Here is an 18641-nt window from a genome sequence, read left to right as displayed (position 1 = left end):
GGGGGAGAGGAGGAGGGGGGGGGGGGGCGAGGGGAGGAGAGCGGTCTGGAATCCATTACCCAGCGAGGCATCAGCGTTTTACTGTGGGAACCTTATTGATCGGCCTCCTCTATAATTATTCCCCTTACACTTTCTCTCTGGCTCCTCTTCCTCTCTCATTTGCTCCCCCATGCGCTCTCTCTCTCCTCCCTCTCTCTCTCCTACACTCTCTCTCCCTCTCACACTCTCTCTCTCTCTCGCTGTCTTTTTCTGTTCTCCCTCCCTCTGCCCCCCTGTCTTATTTTGCCTGGCTGGCCTTCTGTCTCCCACGCCTCTGCCTCTCGCTCTCTCTCCCTCCCGCCTGTCCCTCTGCATTATTTCTTTCTTCTTCCTTCTTTCCATCTCTCACTCCCTGCTCTCTCTCTCTCTCTTTGCACTAAATGCAAATTGGTGCTTATGGCTCGGCTCGTGGATCGGCTCGTGCATTATGTATCTATCTATTAGGATCCATCACCTGACGCGCATCAGACGCTGCATGTAAACAAGTACACCTCTCTAAAAGTCCTGCCCTCGTCGAAACCCCTCTCTTGTGCTGGGCGCAGCATGGGAGCGTCAGCCCTCTCTGCCCCCCAGCCCCCAGCCCCCAGCCCCCAGCCCCGGGGCCTGAGTGCTCTGAGACAGATGGAAGCAGAGACAGATACGCTAGATGCTGGGGAGAGGAAAGACCTCTCAACCCCATCGATATTTCTATTTCTGCCCCGGCTGCACACGCAAACACACGCGCACACACTCTTACACTTACACACACACACTCACCCTGTTGTGGGTGTTCCTCTGTCTGTCAGGCTTTTCTATTCTCTACTACTCCAGTTGGAGGCGTCTCCTTGGGAGTCTCTAGGCGCTAGCTGTTAGCATTGTACGTGTCCCCTCTAGGCTGGCCTCCAGTTATGACTAGGCTAGCTAGGCTAGGCTAGCTCTAGGGAACGAGAGGTCTAAGTTAGGCCGTCGTACTGCTAGCTGCTAGCCGCCTAAATGTCCACTGCACTCTCCCTCTGCGTCGCATGCTAGCTCGGGGCTAGCACGATCCCCACGGGACACCAGGTCACACCCGCTCACCACTTGGCGTCAATAACACGGGACATTTCCACTCTATTCTAGATAGTCAGGTCACAACCCATCATAGCAGGCCCACCAGAGTGTAAAACTGAAACAAAGATGTATTTGGTGTGGTTTTCTTAGCTGTGTCATCGTCTTAAAGGAAGTGGGGACAGTGAAGTCTGTTCTCTGCCTGGCATGAGCATCACCGTCACAAAAAGGTGAAACCCGGTTTAGTCACCAGCGATGGGTCGTTTCTTTGCGTGTTGGTCCGGAAGATGTAAATGACACGCTGATTTCAAAGAAGTGTTGCCGGTTTTCAGGTGAAGCTGGTTTAGCGACTGACATCACACTCTTCTCATGGTGATGGTCTGGGTTTGTGGTATGATATGAAATTGAAACATGTGGTATAACTGTCAAAATGTTCCATGAATGTGTATTTATTTGAAATACAAGAAAAGGAGTGCATCTCTAAACCAAGATAGTCTAGTTGTCACGTAAAAAGAGGTCATTTTATGAGGATGTGGAATGACCAGTAGCCTGTTTTGACCCTGAACACAACCTGAAATGAGTTGAAGCAGAGTTCAAGGAGAGGTAGCTGTTGAGATGTAGCTCTCTCTCTCTCTCTCTCTCTCTCTCTCTCTCTCTCTCTCTCTCTCTCTCTCTCTCTCTCTCTCTCTCTCTCTCTCTCTCTCTCTCTCTCTCACACCAGTGATAAGAGTCCCCTAGACACCTGGTGTCTTGGGGACACACTGTCACACGCTCTCACGATGCCAAGGCCGCAAGCACAGCAGCTGTATATTTGTGCGCACAGGTGTTTGTGTGCGTGCGCGTGCGTGCAGACCACTCTGCGGTCGACAAACAGCTCACGCGCTCTCTTCTCTTCTATCTGCAGAAAGTTTGGGGAGCGTCCTCAGCCGCAGCGCCTGACAAGGTGAGCCCTCCGCGCCCCCGCACACGCACACACAACCCACGCCGGCCCGCGCAAGCACACACCTTGTCTTTCACCCCCCCCACCCCCCCACACACCGCAATCGCCTCAGCTCGGTTTAAAGGACGAGCGTTGAGGTAGACCTCCCATCTTTTCTCACCCACCAATGTGAAATATTGATGTGTTGAAGTGAATCAGGGCCGTATTCGTGGCCAGTGCAGCTAGTCGAGCATGGATAGGATTAGACAGGGGCGTTCGGGTTCAGCTATAGTCTCCTCTGCTCCTTGACAGCTGTGCCAGAGTTGTGTGGGCGGGAGGTTTGGAGCTGGCTAGTAGGGAGAGAGAGACCGTCCCTTACAGCCCTGTGGCTCTAGGGAGGAGCGTGTGTGTGTGTTTGACCTTGCCACCGTCATTCTGTTTCGGGGGATGCTGTGTTTTTCCTGTGTTCTGATGAATTCTGCGAGCAGCGTGTCGTCGTTTTTTCCCCTCTGCCTGCGCGTGTCACTCACACGGAGAAAACGAGGGGTTGCACGGCGATTGGAACACACGAGGAGGGTCTGGCGAAAGGCCGCCCCCCCCCCCTCCCCTCTGATCTCTTCCCAGCCTTCACTCATGTGCTGCCAGCGTTCCTGATCGCACGGGCCCCTCCACTTGTTCAAAGCAAAGAAGAGCTAAAAAGAAAAACCTTTTGAACCCCGGTCACAGAACACTAACTTACCAGCGCGTCAGAGTGGAGAGAGAACAACTTGTGGCGCGTATGTGTTGTGGTTTCGTCATTTTTTGTGGTGTGCGTGATTGTGGAGTCAGTTGGCTGAGCGGTGAGGGAATCGGGCTAGTAAACCGAAGGTTGCCAGTTCGATTCCCGGTCATGCCAACTGACGTTGTGTCCTTGGGCAAGGCACTTCACCCTACTTGCCTCGGGGGAATGTCCCTGTACTTACTGTAAGTCGCTCTGGATAAGATCGTCTGCTAAATGACTAAATGTAAATGTAAATGTAAATTGTTACTTTGAGACCCGCGTATTTGTGTATTGACAATGTGTGTTGTCTGTCCTAGTTGTCCCCCCAACACCCTCGTGCATTTCAGTCTGGCACAGCCAGGGGCGGCTACTGAACCTCTGGGGTCCTTCAGGGGATTTTTTAGGGCAGCTATACGCTTTGGGGTCCTGAAGAGCCGCCCTGTCAGAAAGGTTACTCGAGTGGAAACACAATACATGAGTCACACAGAGGACAGGCTCGCCTGCCTCGCCTGCTGCTCTCAAACATGCACACACACGCACACACGCACACACGCACGCAGTCTAAAGACCGCTTTATTAGAGAACGCAGAGTAGCTAACTCCCAAATGCAGTCGGGACAAAAAGAACAAGATATCTTTTCGACAGCGCTTGCTTTGACACGTTTGTGTTATCGAGGCGATTTGAACCGTGTTGTTGTTTCGACCCTTTGATCTTCCCTATGAGAAGTAGCCTTAGCTCAAGCATTTGACCACATAAGAGTGTGCGCGGCCGTTGGTGTTTGAAGTGCCCGCTTGCCCGCGACACGCCACGCAAAAAAACAGAACCTACTGGAGGTCTGATACTCTCTTTTACACTGGTGTTGTGTGTGTGTGTTGTATGTATGTGTGTTGTGTGTGTCTATGCAGAGGGTCATAGCCCTCTCTCGTGTGGACGCTCTGCCAGATGAACGAGGCAGAGGCCTGCCTGTTCTGCTGCGTCTTCACCCCGACACACCCAAGCTTCCCGCTCTTTTGTGTTGACACGGCTCTGTCTGCCCAGGGTGGGCGCGCTCCCAATGCGTGCGCTACGCACTGATAGGCTACCGTGCAGGAGTCGCGAAACCTCCGTGTTCTGGTTGGTCATCCGTACGGACCCAGAATCTGAGCTCTCGTCAACTTCTCGGCCCGTGTTACAGGGGTTGAAAAACCAGCCTGCCGCCATTTTTTTCATTGTCATTTTGAAAATGAGTCAAACGCAGTCGTACGCAGGGATTCCATTTCCATTTAGTCATTTAGCAGACGCTCTTATCCAGAGCGACTTACAGTAAGTACAGGGACATTCCCCCCGAGGCAAGTAGGGTGAAGTGCTTTGCCCAAGGACACAACGTCATTAGACGCGGCCGGGAATCGAACCAACAACCATCTGATTAGAAAAGTTCAGCAAAGTTCGTAAAAATCTGCAGTAACGTGAACCATGCGTTAACCTGACCCCTTGCTCAGTCCCCCCCCCCCCCCCTCCCCCACATCACACACACAACACAGCACACACTGTATGGAAGCCTGGACACGTCACACTCTACCACTCTCATTATGTCTCTCTCACACACCCCCCCCCCCCTCACTACTTCTCTTTTTATTTCTCTTTCATTCCTTTTCTCTCCCCGACACACAGACGTGGTGTCCACCCCTTGACCACATCATTTTTCTTCATGCCTGTTTGGCTCCCCAGTTGTGTGTGTCCCTTGTTTGGCATCTGGGTACACCACAGGTCCCTCTGCCACCTCTCCTACCGACTGCCATTTTATACTAAACTGGATCTCCATTGTTGCTCTGTGTTCAGTTTAGTCTTGCCGTGCTTTGTGTGTGTGTGGGGGTGTGTGGGTGTGTGTGGGTGTGTGTGTGGACAGTGATGAAGTACGCCTATGTTTGTCACTTCCTCTGTAACTCAGTTGATTCTGCCAGAGTGTTTGTGTGTGTGTTCCCTTCATTGGAATCGTGCCCGAGCCTCTATATCTCTCACTTCCATATTCTTTTGTGTGCCTATAGCCAGTTGTCACACAAGCAGCCAGTTGTAAGCTATCAGCCTACAGTAGAATGTGTGTGTGTGTGTGTGGGTATAACCTCGTATCTGTGAGTACACTATCCAGTGACGTGAGCACAGGTGTTCCTGCTGTGTGTGTGTGTGTGAGTGTGAACCCAATCTAGCGTGTAGCCCTCATCTGCGACGTGTGACACCTCGCCCTCCCAGCTCCCAGCCTGAACACACGCACACGCTAATTACAAACAGCTTTGGGTGACGACGAGCAGCGTCCCTCCCGGAGGCAGACCAGCAGAGCCACCGACGTGGCGCTCGTCCCCCCCCCCCCCCCCCCCGTTCGTCTCCCCGGTCGGATCACGTCGTTTGGTCTCCCCTTCAGGCTTCAGGCGGGGACAGAGGGGAGGCGGGGCTTCTCTCCGTGTTGTCTGTGACGTCACTCTCTCCACCGTGCTCGTGCGTGTGTACGTTTAGGCAGGGTCATTGGCAGTACCGGCGGTGTCCAATGACACGCGACACGGAGGCATGACATCACCACCACTGCACTTTTGGACTTAGCTTCCCCCCCCCCCCCCCCCCCCCCTCTAATAAGTCAGAGCTGCAAGATCCTGCGGGTGTGCCAGAGGTCAGCGCAAGTGTGCGTGTCTGTGTGTGTGCGTCTGTGTGTGTGTGTGTGTGTGAGGTGGAGGGCGTCCCCAGTCCTCGCTGTGTGGGCCGCCACATCAGAGCCTGCAGTGCTGATGCGAGCGGACGATTCCAGCGGCCCTCGTTTTGAACTCGTTAAAAGCGATGAAAATCATCGGACTCGTCTCTCTCCCTGGCTCCTCCACCTCGGAGGGTTACAAAGTGTGCTCGCCCCCCCCCCCCTCCTCCCCCCTCCGCCCTCCTTTCTTTCTCCCTTCTTTCCTGCCTCCCTCCTTTGCTCCCCCCACCCCGCCCTCGTGTCTCAAGGGGCCCCCTTGCTTTCCATAACAATGGGCCGTCTAACCCGAGCGTGCGGCCCGCGTTTGCATGGTAGAGTGGAGCAGACTGGAGTGTGTGTGAGTGTGTGTGTGTGTGGTGTGTCACAGCGACTCCCTCTCTTGTGTTCCTGAGCCTTCAGAGCACCCTGGCGTGTCAGGTGTCGCTGACATCTGTGTAAATGGACTGCTTTGTGTGTGTGTGTGTGTGCGAGCGTGTAAGAGCGCATACGTCTTTGCGTGTGTGCGTGTTCTACCCGATACAAAGGCTCAGACCAGTGTAAGCTTGCCGTATGTTTGCGCGCACGCACACACCCACTTCGACACGAAAACTGTCCCACTACAGTGCGATGTTCCACAAACCCTCACATGGCAGGTTGCTTATTACCTAGAATGACTTGTCATGATGGGTTCTTTAACATCAAGACCTGACATCCAATAATATGGGCCTCATCTGTCATGCTCTGTTAGTGGGGGGGTTCAGTGTTGCTTAGTTTACAGAAGTAATCCGAGTGCGGACCTTGCAACATTTTGACATGAGATGTGGATTCTTCAGTGGTGAGCTCAGTGGTTTGGTGTTTTCTTTTCTCTCTCCCTCTCTGTCCTCTCTCTCTCTCTCTCCCTCTCTGTCCTCTCTCTCTCTCTCTCTCTCCCTCTCTCTCCCTCTCTGTCCTCTCTCTCTCTCTCTCTCTCTCTCTCTCTCTCTCTCTCTCTCTCTCTCTCTCTCCCCCTCTCTCTCTCTCTTCTCTCTCTCTCTCTCCCCCCCTCTCTCTCTCTCCCCCCCCTCTCTCTCTCTGTCCCCTCTCTCTCTCTCCCCCCCCCTCTTTCTCTCTCTCTCCCTCTGTCTCTCTTGCACTGACTGCCAGTCTCTCTCTTGTCTCCCTCCCTCTCCCATCATTCCCTCCCTCCTGGTTCAGCAGCGTCCATCTGAGCCGCTCATTAACTGTTCAGATGACCCCCCCCCACACACACACACTCGTCCCCCCATCCCCCACCAAACTCAGCACAGCTGGAGAGAACATAGCTTTTGGCCCCGGCCGTGTTTGTGTGTATGCGTGTGTGCGTGTCCTAATGCCAGTTGGCCTGCCATCTACGCGTGCGTGTCAAAGTGTGTATTGGTCTCCGTTGGGACGTGCGGGGCGTCTCAGGTCATGTGTTTCGGGGTGCGTGCGCGTACGCTCTTCGTGGCCACGCCACCAAGCACGCCAGAGGGTGGTCTGGTCCGAGCACGGGTCTGGTGTGTTCCCTCTCCTGGCCCCGGGTTCTAGACACGCAGCTCTCAGGACCCCGCTCCCGTCGGACCACCTCAGAGTGATCACGTGATTCACCTCCTTCTCTCTCTCTCCTCCTCTCCCCCCCCCCCCCCCCCTCCTCCACCCCGTCCACAGAGAAGCGATGAGGAATTACCTGAAGGAGAGGGAGACCAGACGGTCCTCATCCTGCACGCGAAAGTCGCACAGAAATCCTACGGCAACGAGAAAAGGTGAGCAATGGGCCCCTCCTCCTCGGCTGGAACCCCCCGTCCTTCCAAGCACGCTCCCTAACCGTCAGCAGCCTGCGGAGGGGTTTAGACGATGCTTCCTGTGAAAATGTGGATCTGTCAACCCAAGAAGTGCGTGCGTGTGTGTGTGTTCCACCCCGTCTCTGAGAACAGAAGAGACGGAGCGGGGTATAGTGGAGGGGTGTATGGGGGCGGGGGTGGGGGGGGGGGTGGGGGGTGGGGGGGTGAAGGGTGTGCGAGGAATAGGAGAGGAGAGATCCTGGAGCCGACATGCTCAGGGGGAGCAGCGCTGCAGACGGCCGAAGGCACCCTGGATGAGATGAGCTCGGAGACGTTGCAGGGAGGCTGTGTGTGTGTGTGTGTGTGTGTGTGTGTGTGTGTGTGTGTGTGTGTGTGGGGGGGGGGGGGGGGGGGGTGTCGCGAGATCGGCGCAAGACTGTCAAAAGCCATGTGAGGGTTGTGAGAGAGAGAGTGGGCAGGAAGAGTGAAAGCAGGGAGGGAGGGAGGGAGGTTACTGCAAAAAGTCTCTCTCTTCTTCCCCATTCGCTGCCTTACCCTTCGCTTTCTATTTGAGGGAGATGAAAGCAGACATGGCCCTTGCACAGACAGACACACGCCTGGCATGAGATGTGTCATTTTCCGTCTCATCAGACAAGTGCCCACACACACACACACGCACGCACACACTTGCACACAGGCAAGTTATGAGATAATCAACTTCTCCTTTCCCCCGTCATGTAACTCTGAATACGTCATTGCATGATTGGGTGACTTGATCTGGAAATGTGACATTTTTTCCCCTTCTTGGTTCGAGTGACAGACATGCAAAGTAGCAGTATTGGTTCACTGCTGTCAGACAGAACGAGGTGGTTGAGACTGAACATATTATCTTAAATCCATAATGTTTTAGTTCTGTTGGCGTTTCCCTGCTAATGTGTCAGTTTCGCCTGTAATCTGATACAGGCCTGCCATCTAGTGGTTGACATAAGAACATGCACTGTCAAACATACTGTTAAGGGGACCTACAGGATATCTCTGTTTGTCAATTTTTTGGACTGTTGTCTTCCTCTGAGTTAACCATCGCTGGCAGTTTCAGGTGTGTGGATGACGTGTAGGGTTGTCCTACTGTCAGGGCATGTGTGTGTGTGGGGTGGATGTGCTGTACTATAGTGTACATAATGTGTGAAAGGACTGTATCCTGTTTCTCCTGATTCCGTGTCCATCATACTAATGTGTGTCTGTGTCTCTCTCTATGTGCGTGTGTGTCTCTCTCTCTCTGTGTGTGTGTGTCTATGTCTCTCTCTCTCTGTGTGTGTGTGTGTGTGTGTGTGTCTATGTCTCTCTCTGTGTGTGTGTGTGTGTGTCTATGTCTCTCTGTGTGTGTGTCTATGTCTCTCTCTCTCTTTGTGTGTGTGTGTGTGTGTGTCTATGTCTCTCTCTCTCTGTGTGTGTGTGTGTGTCTATGTCTCTCTCTCTCTGTGTGTGTGTGCGTGTGTGTGCATCTCTGTGTGTGTGTGTCTAGGTTCTTCTGCCCCCCTCCGTGCGTGTACCTGATGGGCAGCGGCTGGAAGAAAAAGAAGGACCAGATGGAGCGAGACGGCTGCTCGGAGCAGGAGTCCCAGCCCTGCGCCTTCATCGGGATCGGCAACAGTGACCAGGAGATGCAGCAGCTCAACTTGGAGGGAAAGGTAACACACACACACTCCTTCACAGACACCATATCCTTACTCACACAAACTCACCTCGTCACAAATGATCTCGATTGACAATCCCCATACCAGGTGTCGAGTTACCAATCCATTCTAACTACTGTTCCTTACTGCCCCCCCCCCCCCCCGCACCACCCCCCCCCCCCCCCCTCCAGAACTATTGCACGGCCAAAACCTTGTACATATCAGACTCCGACAAGAGAAAGCACTTCATGCTGTCCGTCAAGATGTTCTACGGCAACAGCGCGGACATCGGCGTCTTCCTCAGCAAGAGGATCAAAGTGATCTCCAAGCCCTCCAAGAAGAAGCAGTCGCTCAAGAACGCCGACTGTGAGTTCCCGCCCCCTCCCCTCCGTCACGGCGCGAGGAGCCCCCCGGGTCATCGGGTTTTTCTAGAACCTCCTTTCTAGCTCTTTCCCTTTTTCTGCCCGGTAAAGGCTGCATTGTCGACGTGTCTGGACCATCTTTTGAACCTAACCCCGCTTAAAAAGGCGTCTTTCCCCAACTGCTACTATTATGTTACTGTTACTTTTTGTGTTTACGTTCTTGGCTTTATCTCTGTGTTTGTGACAGGGTTAGACTGTCAGGAACTTCCTGGTCATTGCGATGGCCTTTTCCACAGCTAGGAGGCACTGTTGGTTAGTTTCTCCACCCGTTGGCAACAGTGGCATGAAAGCCGCCCCTATCCTGTCTATATTTGTTTTGGATGCTATTTTCTGCCCTCCTATCACAGGGATATCAGTCGTTTACTGGACGCGCAAGCTCGGGTTGTTGTGTGACCGCCTGTGTTTGTTACAAGCTGAGGAAACATCAGCGCTTTGCAGAGCGCACAGTGCATTGAGCGGACAATGATCAATTCGGATCATTTTGGAAGCGGAAGATTTAAGATGTCTAATTTTAGGGCACCGTCGATATCCGTTTTTTACCTTTGTCGTTCTCAACGAAGTCCAAACGTTCTCCTTCCTTTCTCCCCCGTCTGCTTCTCTGCCTCCAGTGTGTATCGCGTCTGGGACCAAGGTGGCGCTGTTCAACCGGTTGCGCTCCCAAACAGTCAGCACACGCTACCTTCACGTGGAGGGGGGAAACTTCCACGCCAGCTCTCAGCAATGGGGCGCTTTCTACATTCACCTGTGTGAGTGCCCCCGGAAACGTATTTACACTCACACACACCGTCTCGCCCTCTCTCTCTTCGTTATGATGTCTGTGTCTAGGGTTGGGTGTCGTTTGGGTTTTTTCACGACACACCGAGTTTTGGTAACCAACCCTGTCATAGACAGGGTATGTCTATGTGCGGGGTTGGCACATACAAACACAACCGGGTTTCAGGATGTTCAGCCGGTATCACTAGTGGTTGTCCGGCAGATGAAAATATCAACGGCCAAAATGCCCAGTGGGGAAATATGCTAAACAAAATAAATTCCTTCATAGCATATTAAATAGCCTAGTTTTTTTTGTGACCTATAAAAAATGTTGCCAAGACAACTTGAATATAAACGTCTATCATGCAACAGTTTTTCCTCTGCTGTGACGACAATGACAATGCCCCCCCTCCACCACTCTCCACTACCCACTCCCCCCCCCACAGTGGATGACGAGGAGTCAGAAGGAGAGGAGTTCACTGTGAGGGACGGCTACATCCACTACGGCCAGACTGTGAAGCTGGTGTGCTCAGTCACAGGCATGGCCCTGCCCAGACTGGTAACTAGTGACACCTCATACCTGCCTAATGTCCTCCCTCTCCCTTTGCTCCCATTTCCATTTTATTCACTTGGCAGATGCTTTCATCCACAGCAACATTACAAATAATGCCACATGCCAGTAGTGCATGTATGGTGTTTTCACTGTCCCCCTGTCTCTCGCCCTCCCTCCCTCCCTCCCTACTTCCTCCAGATCATTCGCAAGGTGGACAAGCAGACCGCCCTGCTGGATGCAGACGACCCCGTGTCCCAGCTCCACAAGTGTGCCTTCTACCTAAAAGACACGGAGCGCATGTACCTGTGCCTCTCCCAAGAGAGGATCATCCAGTTTCAAGTAAGGGCCCCCCGCATACACTTATCAAACGTGGGGACATAACCACATACTTCCCCCCCTCCCGGTCCCACAACGACTCCACATAAGAAAACAGGAACCCATCCAGCGGACCAGTGTCACGGCACTCTGGAGGTTTGTAGTGACCTTGTGTGACTAAATGTCCCCCCTCCTCCAGGCCACTCCATGCCCAAAGGAACCAAACAAGGAGATGATCAACGACGGGGCCTCCTGGACAATCATCAGCACGGACAAGGCTGAGTACACCTTCTACGAGGGCATGGGCCCTGTCCACTCGCCTGTCACCCCCGTGCCAGTGGTGGAGAGCTTACAGGTGAGACACCCAGAGAGACGCCCGGCCGATAAGGCCACGTCAAGTGGGATATCCGTCTCTGCGGTCCCAAACATGCCCACTCCTGCAGTTCCATTGCTCACACGCTCTGTTTACCCTGGTGTGTGTGTGTGTGTGTGTGTGTGTGTGCGTGTGTGTGTGTGTGTGTGTGTGTAGCTCAACGGTGGAGGAGACGTAGCCATGCTGGAGCTGACGGGACAGAACTTCACTCCAAATCTGCGGGTCTGGTTCGGAGACGTGGAGGCAGAGACCATGTACAGGTCCGACACGCCACCTTGTCTTACCTTGTCCCAGTGCCACCTTGTCTTACCTTGTCCTAGTGCCACCTTGTCTTACCTTGTCCCAGTGCCACCTTGTCTTACCTTGTCCCAGTGCCACCTTGTCTTACCTTGTCTTAGTGCCACCTTGTCTTACCTTGTCTTAGTGCCACCTTGTCTTACCTTGTCCTAGTGCCACCTTGTGTTACCTTGTCCTAGCGCCAGCTGCGTCATCGCCGGCTCCCGGGTTCTGTTAGATTGCAGAGACACGCTGAGTTCTTTCAGCCGGGTGATGTGTGAGGGGTTTCTTGCGTGCATTGTGAGTCACAAATCACCCCACAGCCTCTCAATAGGATTCATATCCAGGCTTCATCTGTCCAGAGCACGTTGTTCCAGAAGTCCTGGGTTTTGTCGAGGTGTTCTCTGGCAAAACTTAAGTCATGTCCGTTTTGTTTTGGGTTTTCACCTCAAACTTGGACTGTATTTTTCTGATGGTAGATGGTTGAAATGGTTTGCAGATCTTTAAATCCCTTTCCCAGACTCAGATGCATCTATAACCTTCTTTTTGAAGAGAGAGAGAGAGAGAGAGAGAGAGAGAGAGAGAGAGAGAGAGAGAGAGAGAGAGAGAGAGAGAGAGAGAGAGAGAGAGAGAGAGAGAGAGAGAGAGAGAGAGAGAGAGAGAGAGAGAGAGAGAGAGAGAGAGAGAGAGAGAGAGAGAGAGGCCTCCCAGGACTCTTGATCTCCCCGTGCTGATACGACTCACTTCAACAATCATGAGCAAACCAAACTACTAAATGTCCGAGGTTTTAATAAGACAGGCTCCTCCAACATCATGTCTAATGATGTTCTAATATTTTGCACCTGAAGTGGTGCACCTTATTCAAATTTTAGGCATGTTAAGTAGCAATACATGGGGGGGTTTGTCACACGAAAAGGGTTGAAAAAGTGATGATGTTGGCGGGTTTGATTTAGTTTATGAGCTCCAAGTCTCCATATTGTTAGAATGAAGATCAAATTGTTGACGTTAATATGTTTGAATATGTAAACATACATGACTGAATGTTTCACAACATCCTTAGCTCCATGTTTCCCTCTGTGGATGAAGATGGCCTTTAAAATATGCAGTCAACTCAACTCAGGGAGAAATCCCAACCCGTTCTGTCAAGCTGTCGAAAGCGCTTTGCCGCCTGGCCTTGCAGCCAGGTTTCCAGAGTGGGGTTTGCAAAGCTACCTCCAGACAGGTGGGCTTTGTGCCGAGAGAAAGAACATCTTAACACGGGAGAACTACATCTCCCGTGTTAAATAGTGGCTGAGGTGCATTTGCCCCAAAAAGGTTGCTGGACGGATGAAAGACCTCGAACGTCTACCGTTTTAATAAACAGGAGCTCTGAGGTGCCGAAGTCCATGGTTGTAAACGTTCACGGGATAAAACTGTGACTGAAATGTTGAAGTGGTTGTCGCCTGCAAGTCTGTCTTAAGTGCTCCTAATGTTGCCTGTAAGGGTTTGTTATGTCACTGGGATTCTTAAAGGACTTTTAATGGGTGTGCGTTTGTTACAAGTTAGTTCAATGACTAGAAAACCTTTGTGTAAAAGGTTTTTGATTCAGGTTTCTGTCGGCGGCCTTTGAGGACTGAGGAAATATATGTTAAAGGAATAGAGGGTATGGAAATGAGTACATCATTCGTCGACTTGTATTACTTCTTAATCGAGTATCTCCTCCATGTCCGCCTGTGCAGGTGTGCTGAGAGCATGCTGTGTGTGGTGCCCGACATCTCAGCCTTCCGCGAGGGTTGGCGCTGGGTGCGCCAGCCGGTCCAGGTGCCCGTCACGCTGGTGAGGAACGACGGCATCATCTACTCCACGACGTTGACCTTCACCTACACCCCGGAGCCCGGGCCGCGGCCGCACTGCAACGCGGCGGGCGCCATCCTCCGGTCGGGGAACGCCAGCCTGCTAGCGGCGAGTAACAGCCAGGCGAACGAGGCCAACTCAGGAGGCTACGGAGGCCCCAACAGCGGCACCAACCCAGGGGTCACATCCTCATCTACGGCGGCCGCCGTGGTCTCCTAACACGCACACGCGTGTGACATACGCCCCGGAGAGCAAAACATACCACATTGGGGGGGGGGGGGGGGGGAGGGGGGGGAGAAAAAGACTACATTTGAAAACACAAACTGACTCGCTCTTTCACAAAAACAAAAAAAAATGCTGCATATTAATTTTGGATACAAAAGAACCTGGAATGGAAAAAAAAAAAAAAAAGTCAGAGAAAGAAGAGGAGTTTTCAATGACAAACAACTTAAAACAAACAAAAGAAAAGTCATTCAACCCACGAAAAAGAGAAATTGTGCTCCTCATCCCCCTCTTGTGGTTTAAAGGGACATGCCTCTTTGGTGCTAGAGGTGGAGCCAAGGAATAGGGAGTTCCTATTGGCTCAGACCCTCAGCATGTTTAAAGGCCGTGAGAATGGTAACCACAACAACAATACATCCGCCATGTGTATAACTTTGTTTAAAGAAAAGTCTATTTTTCTTGCGCGCCCATCTCCCCATTTTGCCCGTTTCTCCCCTATTTTTCTTTTTCTTTGTCATGTCATGTTAGTTTGTGTTTGTTTCTGTACAGGGGCGCGATGTGTTGTTGTCAGAGGGGTAAGGACGCCAAGGGACAGAGATGAAAACCGGGATTACCGTAACATAGTTTTTATGGACCAAGGATCTTGTATAAGCTTTAGTAAAGGTACATTTTCTCCATACCTTTTTTGTATTAAACATATAGTACACTTTTGTTACCAAATAGTTTCTATTCTTCCTCTGAGCTTGGACTTTTTTTGCGGTCCAAACCCTGACCTGGCTTGTGTATAATAGCAACATTACTTCCTTTTTCTCTGACAAAAATGCCTGCTTTTTTAAATTATCTTTTGACGGAAACGCTTCATTTTTGATACTTTGCTTCTTTCTCTGAGAAAAAAATAAGTCTGGGGATTTTTTTATTTTTTTTATTTTTACATAATCAAAACGTTTTTTGGGGGGGGTTTCTGTTTAGGGAATAACCTCAGAGGGTCTAATTTTCTTTATGATTGGTTTTTATGAAGTCTTTAAACAGAAAAAAAAGCTTTAAGCAATGCCTCTGCCTTGCCTGCAATACTCTAGGTACACTACCATCCCCTCATGGGGAAGTAGGGCCTTCCGTGTGTCTGTACATCTCACGCAGAGCCATAGCAATGCCTACAGAATTCGTATGTTCATTTCAAGAAAGAAAGGAGAAAAAAAACATATACAGGCAGTTATATAAATTGTACATTTTTACATCAATGTAAAACAAGCCTAGTCATTGAATTCAAGATGATAGCCTTAGTACTGTATCTTATTACTGTGCGCACAGTCAAAGAAAGTCCTGTCACATATCCAAATGTTGAAATCATGTAGTGTGTTCGTTGCCACTCAAGTATAAGATGAGTTTTAATATCCGTCAGCCAGTATACCATCCTACCAGGCTTAGGTGTCTTCCAGTGAGTCGTTAATAAAAGTGGCATTTAACTTCCATGGTTTTACAGAAGAAGAAAAACAAAAACAGTCATACCACGCAACGATGTGTTTGAGACACTTCCAATTGAATGTGGCCTTATCACTATCTTAAATATCAAAGAGCCTCTCACCTTTCCAACGGTCTTCTCACTTTGTGTACTGTCAGCTCGGAAACGCTAAGAAACTGAATCCGTCTGTCACCTCTCTGCACATGGCAGGGGGCTTGTGTCTCGGGGCCATTACCCAGACATCCACACGCCGTCATTGTCCACGAATAGAAAATCATGTCGTCATGTTATCAGCCTTCTGAAGGATCTGTTGGCCTTTAAAAAAAAAAGAAGAAAATAACTTAAGTTTGAAAATACCGAAAAAAGAACACTTGCTAGCGGTTTTGTACCTTGCGGTATCCAGCTTCCTCCATTTTGGACCCATGGTTGTTGAGTGCTATATGCTCTGCTGGGGGCTTTGGAGCCTGTCACATGTCCTGTGGTATTCACTTCCAGCAACACTTTGATGTACATTGTAAACTCAGTCTGAAAGTAGCTGCACTCAAGTCACCCATGTAAATGTACTCTGTGTATGTATGGTGATCATGTCTTCTGTAGAATTATAAGGCCTTCTAGATGTGTGTGTGTGTGTGTGTGTGTGCGTCGAAGATGTGTACTTTCCAGAATGTACAGCAATATTGTACAGGTTGTGTTTTGTCTGTTCTTGGGTTCTGTCTGCCTGACCACTAGTTCACCAGCTTGCGTAAGTGTGCTAGCGAATGAGTGCTATGGTGTGATTGTGTATGAGAGAGAGTGTGTATGTGTGTGTGTGTTTGTTGATTTTGCTTCCTTGTATTGGCGTTCTAATGGAACAATGAGTCAGACTCGCTCCATTTCAAACATCCATTCGTGTCCAGAACAATCAGTGCTCTTTTAAAGATGGACTTGGGATTCATTTGCGCCGTCTTCCGATCCAAATACTGAAACGACTCACTCTTACTTCTCTGATAAATGTGGACAAACAAATTGATACGAGGCAATACGTTGATCATAGTATTACAGTAAACTGTACAAACTTCTGGGAAGAACTATGACGCTGTAACTTGAATGTCTGAATGATGAAGTAATTTCACCCTCAGTCACACAAACCCTTACTTACTCACATCCCTTTAAACGGGGAAAGAAAACAAGTGCTCAATTTGTCCCCAAAAAATAATACTTTTAGGGATGCTTTTTAATATATAACCCTCATGTAATTTTTTTGTTTGTGTGCCCATATTGTCAACTATTGATGTAATCTTTATACAGTGTAATATTGTTATTTTAAATTATTTGGTATAAAAGTTTTCCCCTTTTTGTTTTATTCTATGTCAAAGAAAATAAGTGCATTATTGCCCAACGCTGCCTCGCTTTGGCCTGGGAGTGTTTTGTCAAAAGGCTACTGTATTGTTATCAAGGAATAGGTGCTCTCAACCTAAATTGCATAGCTTGTAGCATCGTATCAAGAAAAGCTGCATCACCATCTACATGGCGAAAGTAGAAGATCGATTTTTTACACCATGAATAGAAAGCCTTTCGAAACCCTTTACTCTGTTCCCTCGTCAATAAGGTTGTCACCAAATCTCTGAGTTAACTCAGTGTTTTCTTTTCTAAATTCTTGCTGATGTCAGTTTTAGCTGGTAGGAATGAGCTCGGAAGTTTTCAGTTTGGGTTCAGTGGCCTCCTTGGCCTGAGGTGTTACCCACCTCCTCCTGGTTCTTCTTTTAAAATGTTGTTTACACGTTCAGTAGCCTCTCTCTCCTCCTCTCGCTCTGCTCATCACCGACTCACGGGTTGTGCAAGTCTAGAACGAGTGGCTCTGCGGCGTCAAGTAAACAGTTGAAGGGTGATGGGTAGTTGCTACCTTCAAGAGTTTCGGGCTGTTTACGTGTACTCGGTTTGGCGGGAGAGGATTATGGGTAATTGAGGCTGCAAGTGAGGCACCAGCGTTCCTCATCTTCATGTTTCACTGAATTAAAAGAGGGATGGCGAGAGGAACAATGTTACAAGGCCTTCTTTTAAACAAGCTGTATTAACGTGGCCACCTATCTTGGTTACCGTCTCACATATGCTTTTTGCAAATACTGTACACTTAACAAACCAATTTTCACTTATTTGTCTGGTCATAACGTCCTGTTTTGTTTTTCCGAAAGCAGCTTTTTTTGGGGGGTTGTTGTCGTAATGAGCTCTGAACAATGTATGTATCCTCTAATATGCCAAATGTCTTTTATAACGTAGAGTTTTCATGCACTGCTAAACGAAAACGGACAGGGGAGGAGGCAGCTTTAAATAAATGAAGAGATGTGTGAGGAGGCCTCTGTCGCGCTCAGCCTCGCTGTTGAAGACGACCGGCTGGCTGCTTTACAGAGCGCTAACCCTTATCTCGCACACTTTTTTTTTTCTTTTCTTCTCTCTTTATCTTCTCTCTGTATGTTTTGGACTTCTTCTTTGGTGTCCTTTGCTCTCGCAAAATGGATTTTCTATTCTCGTTTCCTCACCTCCTGGCTCTCACTCTCTCTTTCCTTCTCTCTCACTCGGTCTCTCCGTCAGTGTATTGTTCTAGTCATGATGAACAGAGGTGTCAATGTGGTAGTATACTCAGTGCTCAGATGGCTGCTGATGGTAGATACCTGTGCAGTTTGTAACATTTAGCAATAACGTGAAACAAGGGGATTTTTTTTTTTTTTTTTTTTGATAACATGATAGATTGTTTGTTTTTTGTACATATTGCAGTTTCAGTTCATGCTCAATTCCTTATGTCATTAAAGAAAAAAAACAATTTAAAAAAAACTTGCAATATTGGCATAAAAAAAAATCAAGAATAAAAAAGTGATCTTAACTCTTGCTTTGTCATCATCATTATTGAGTTCAGCTGTTGTTGGGCCAAAGTTTAACAGTGAAACTGTTCTCATGTTACTTATGTTCTAACCCTTGAAGATAAACGGGTGGGGTTGCAATAAGAGTAGAAGACTAGAAACTTTAATAACATTCGAAATTGAACTTCAAGTTCAAGAACAATACTGTATAGCTTCATGCTTCATAACCATTAGAATTATGCATGGTGTGAATGATGAAGGCTGGTGGGGGTACAGGGATTCATCCAAGCCCAAACAGAGCTGCCACCCCAGGGCAGAGATCCAGCAAAGCCTCCTCCCTGTCTGGAGGTAATCCCTCTCCTTCAGATGCTCTGGGTTTAAGCTGCTAAAAGCTGAAAGCCACTCAGAAAAAGTTCCTCTCCTCACACACTGACTCATCCAGGTCTCTATTTGGACAACCTGATGTTGGTTTAAGTGGTGGATATTGGACATCCATTTAGATGGTTTAACCAGACTAATCCGGTTTGTTTTTAACCGGTACTATCCTACTGTCAAAATCATCCACAAATAACCGAATCCGGCCTCAATAATCAATCTTCATTATGTCTGAATGTTATGGATCATGTGCTAATGTTACATTAAATCATCCCATGATTTAATGTACAAGGCATGGGTGCAACTAGACAATGTAAATGAAGGCTTTAGTGACGT

The 18641-nt window shown here is 49.4% G+C and overlaps 1 protein-coding gene across 1 annotated transcript; it reads left to right on the top strand.

Annotated features, from left to right (window-relative positions):
• The first annotated feature begins 7104 nt into the window (after positions 1-7104).
• Positions 7105-17947, top strand: rbpjb (recombination signal binding protein for immunoglobulin kappa J region b). Its single transcript, XM_062449250.1, is given in 10 exon segments — positions 7105-7130; positions 7133-7199; positions 8740-8905; positions 9082-9256; positions 9921-10058; positions 10512-10624; positions 10817-10957; positions 11133-11288; positions 11463-11566; positions 13301-17947. Coding segments are annotated over 10 exon segments (1413 nt in total). The 5' UTR covers positions 7105-7111; the 3' UTR covers positions 13635-17947.
• Positions 17948-18641: the final 694 nt, after the last annotated feature.

This window comes from Osmerus eperlanus, chromosome 23, assembly GCF_963692335.1.
Source record: "Osmerus eperlanus chromosome 23, fOsmEpe2.1, whole genome shotgun sequence".
Taxonomy (NCBI): Eukaryota; Metazoa; Chordata; class Actinopteri; order Osmeriformes; family Osmeridae; genus Osmerus; species Osmerus eperlanus.
This window is presented reverse-complemented; position numbering and strand designations above follow the sequence as displayed.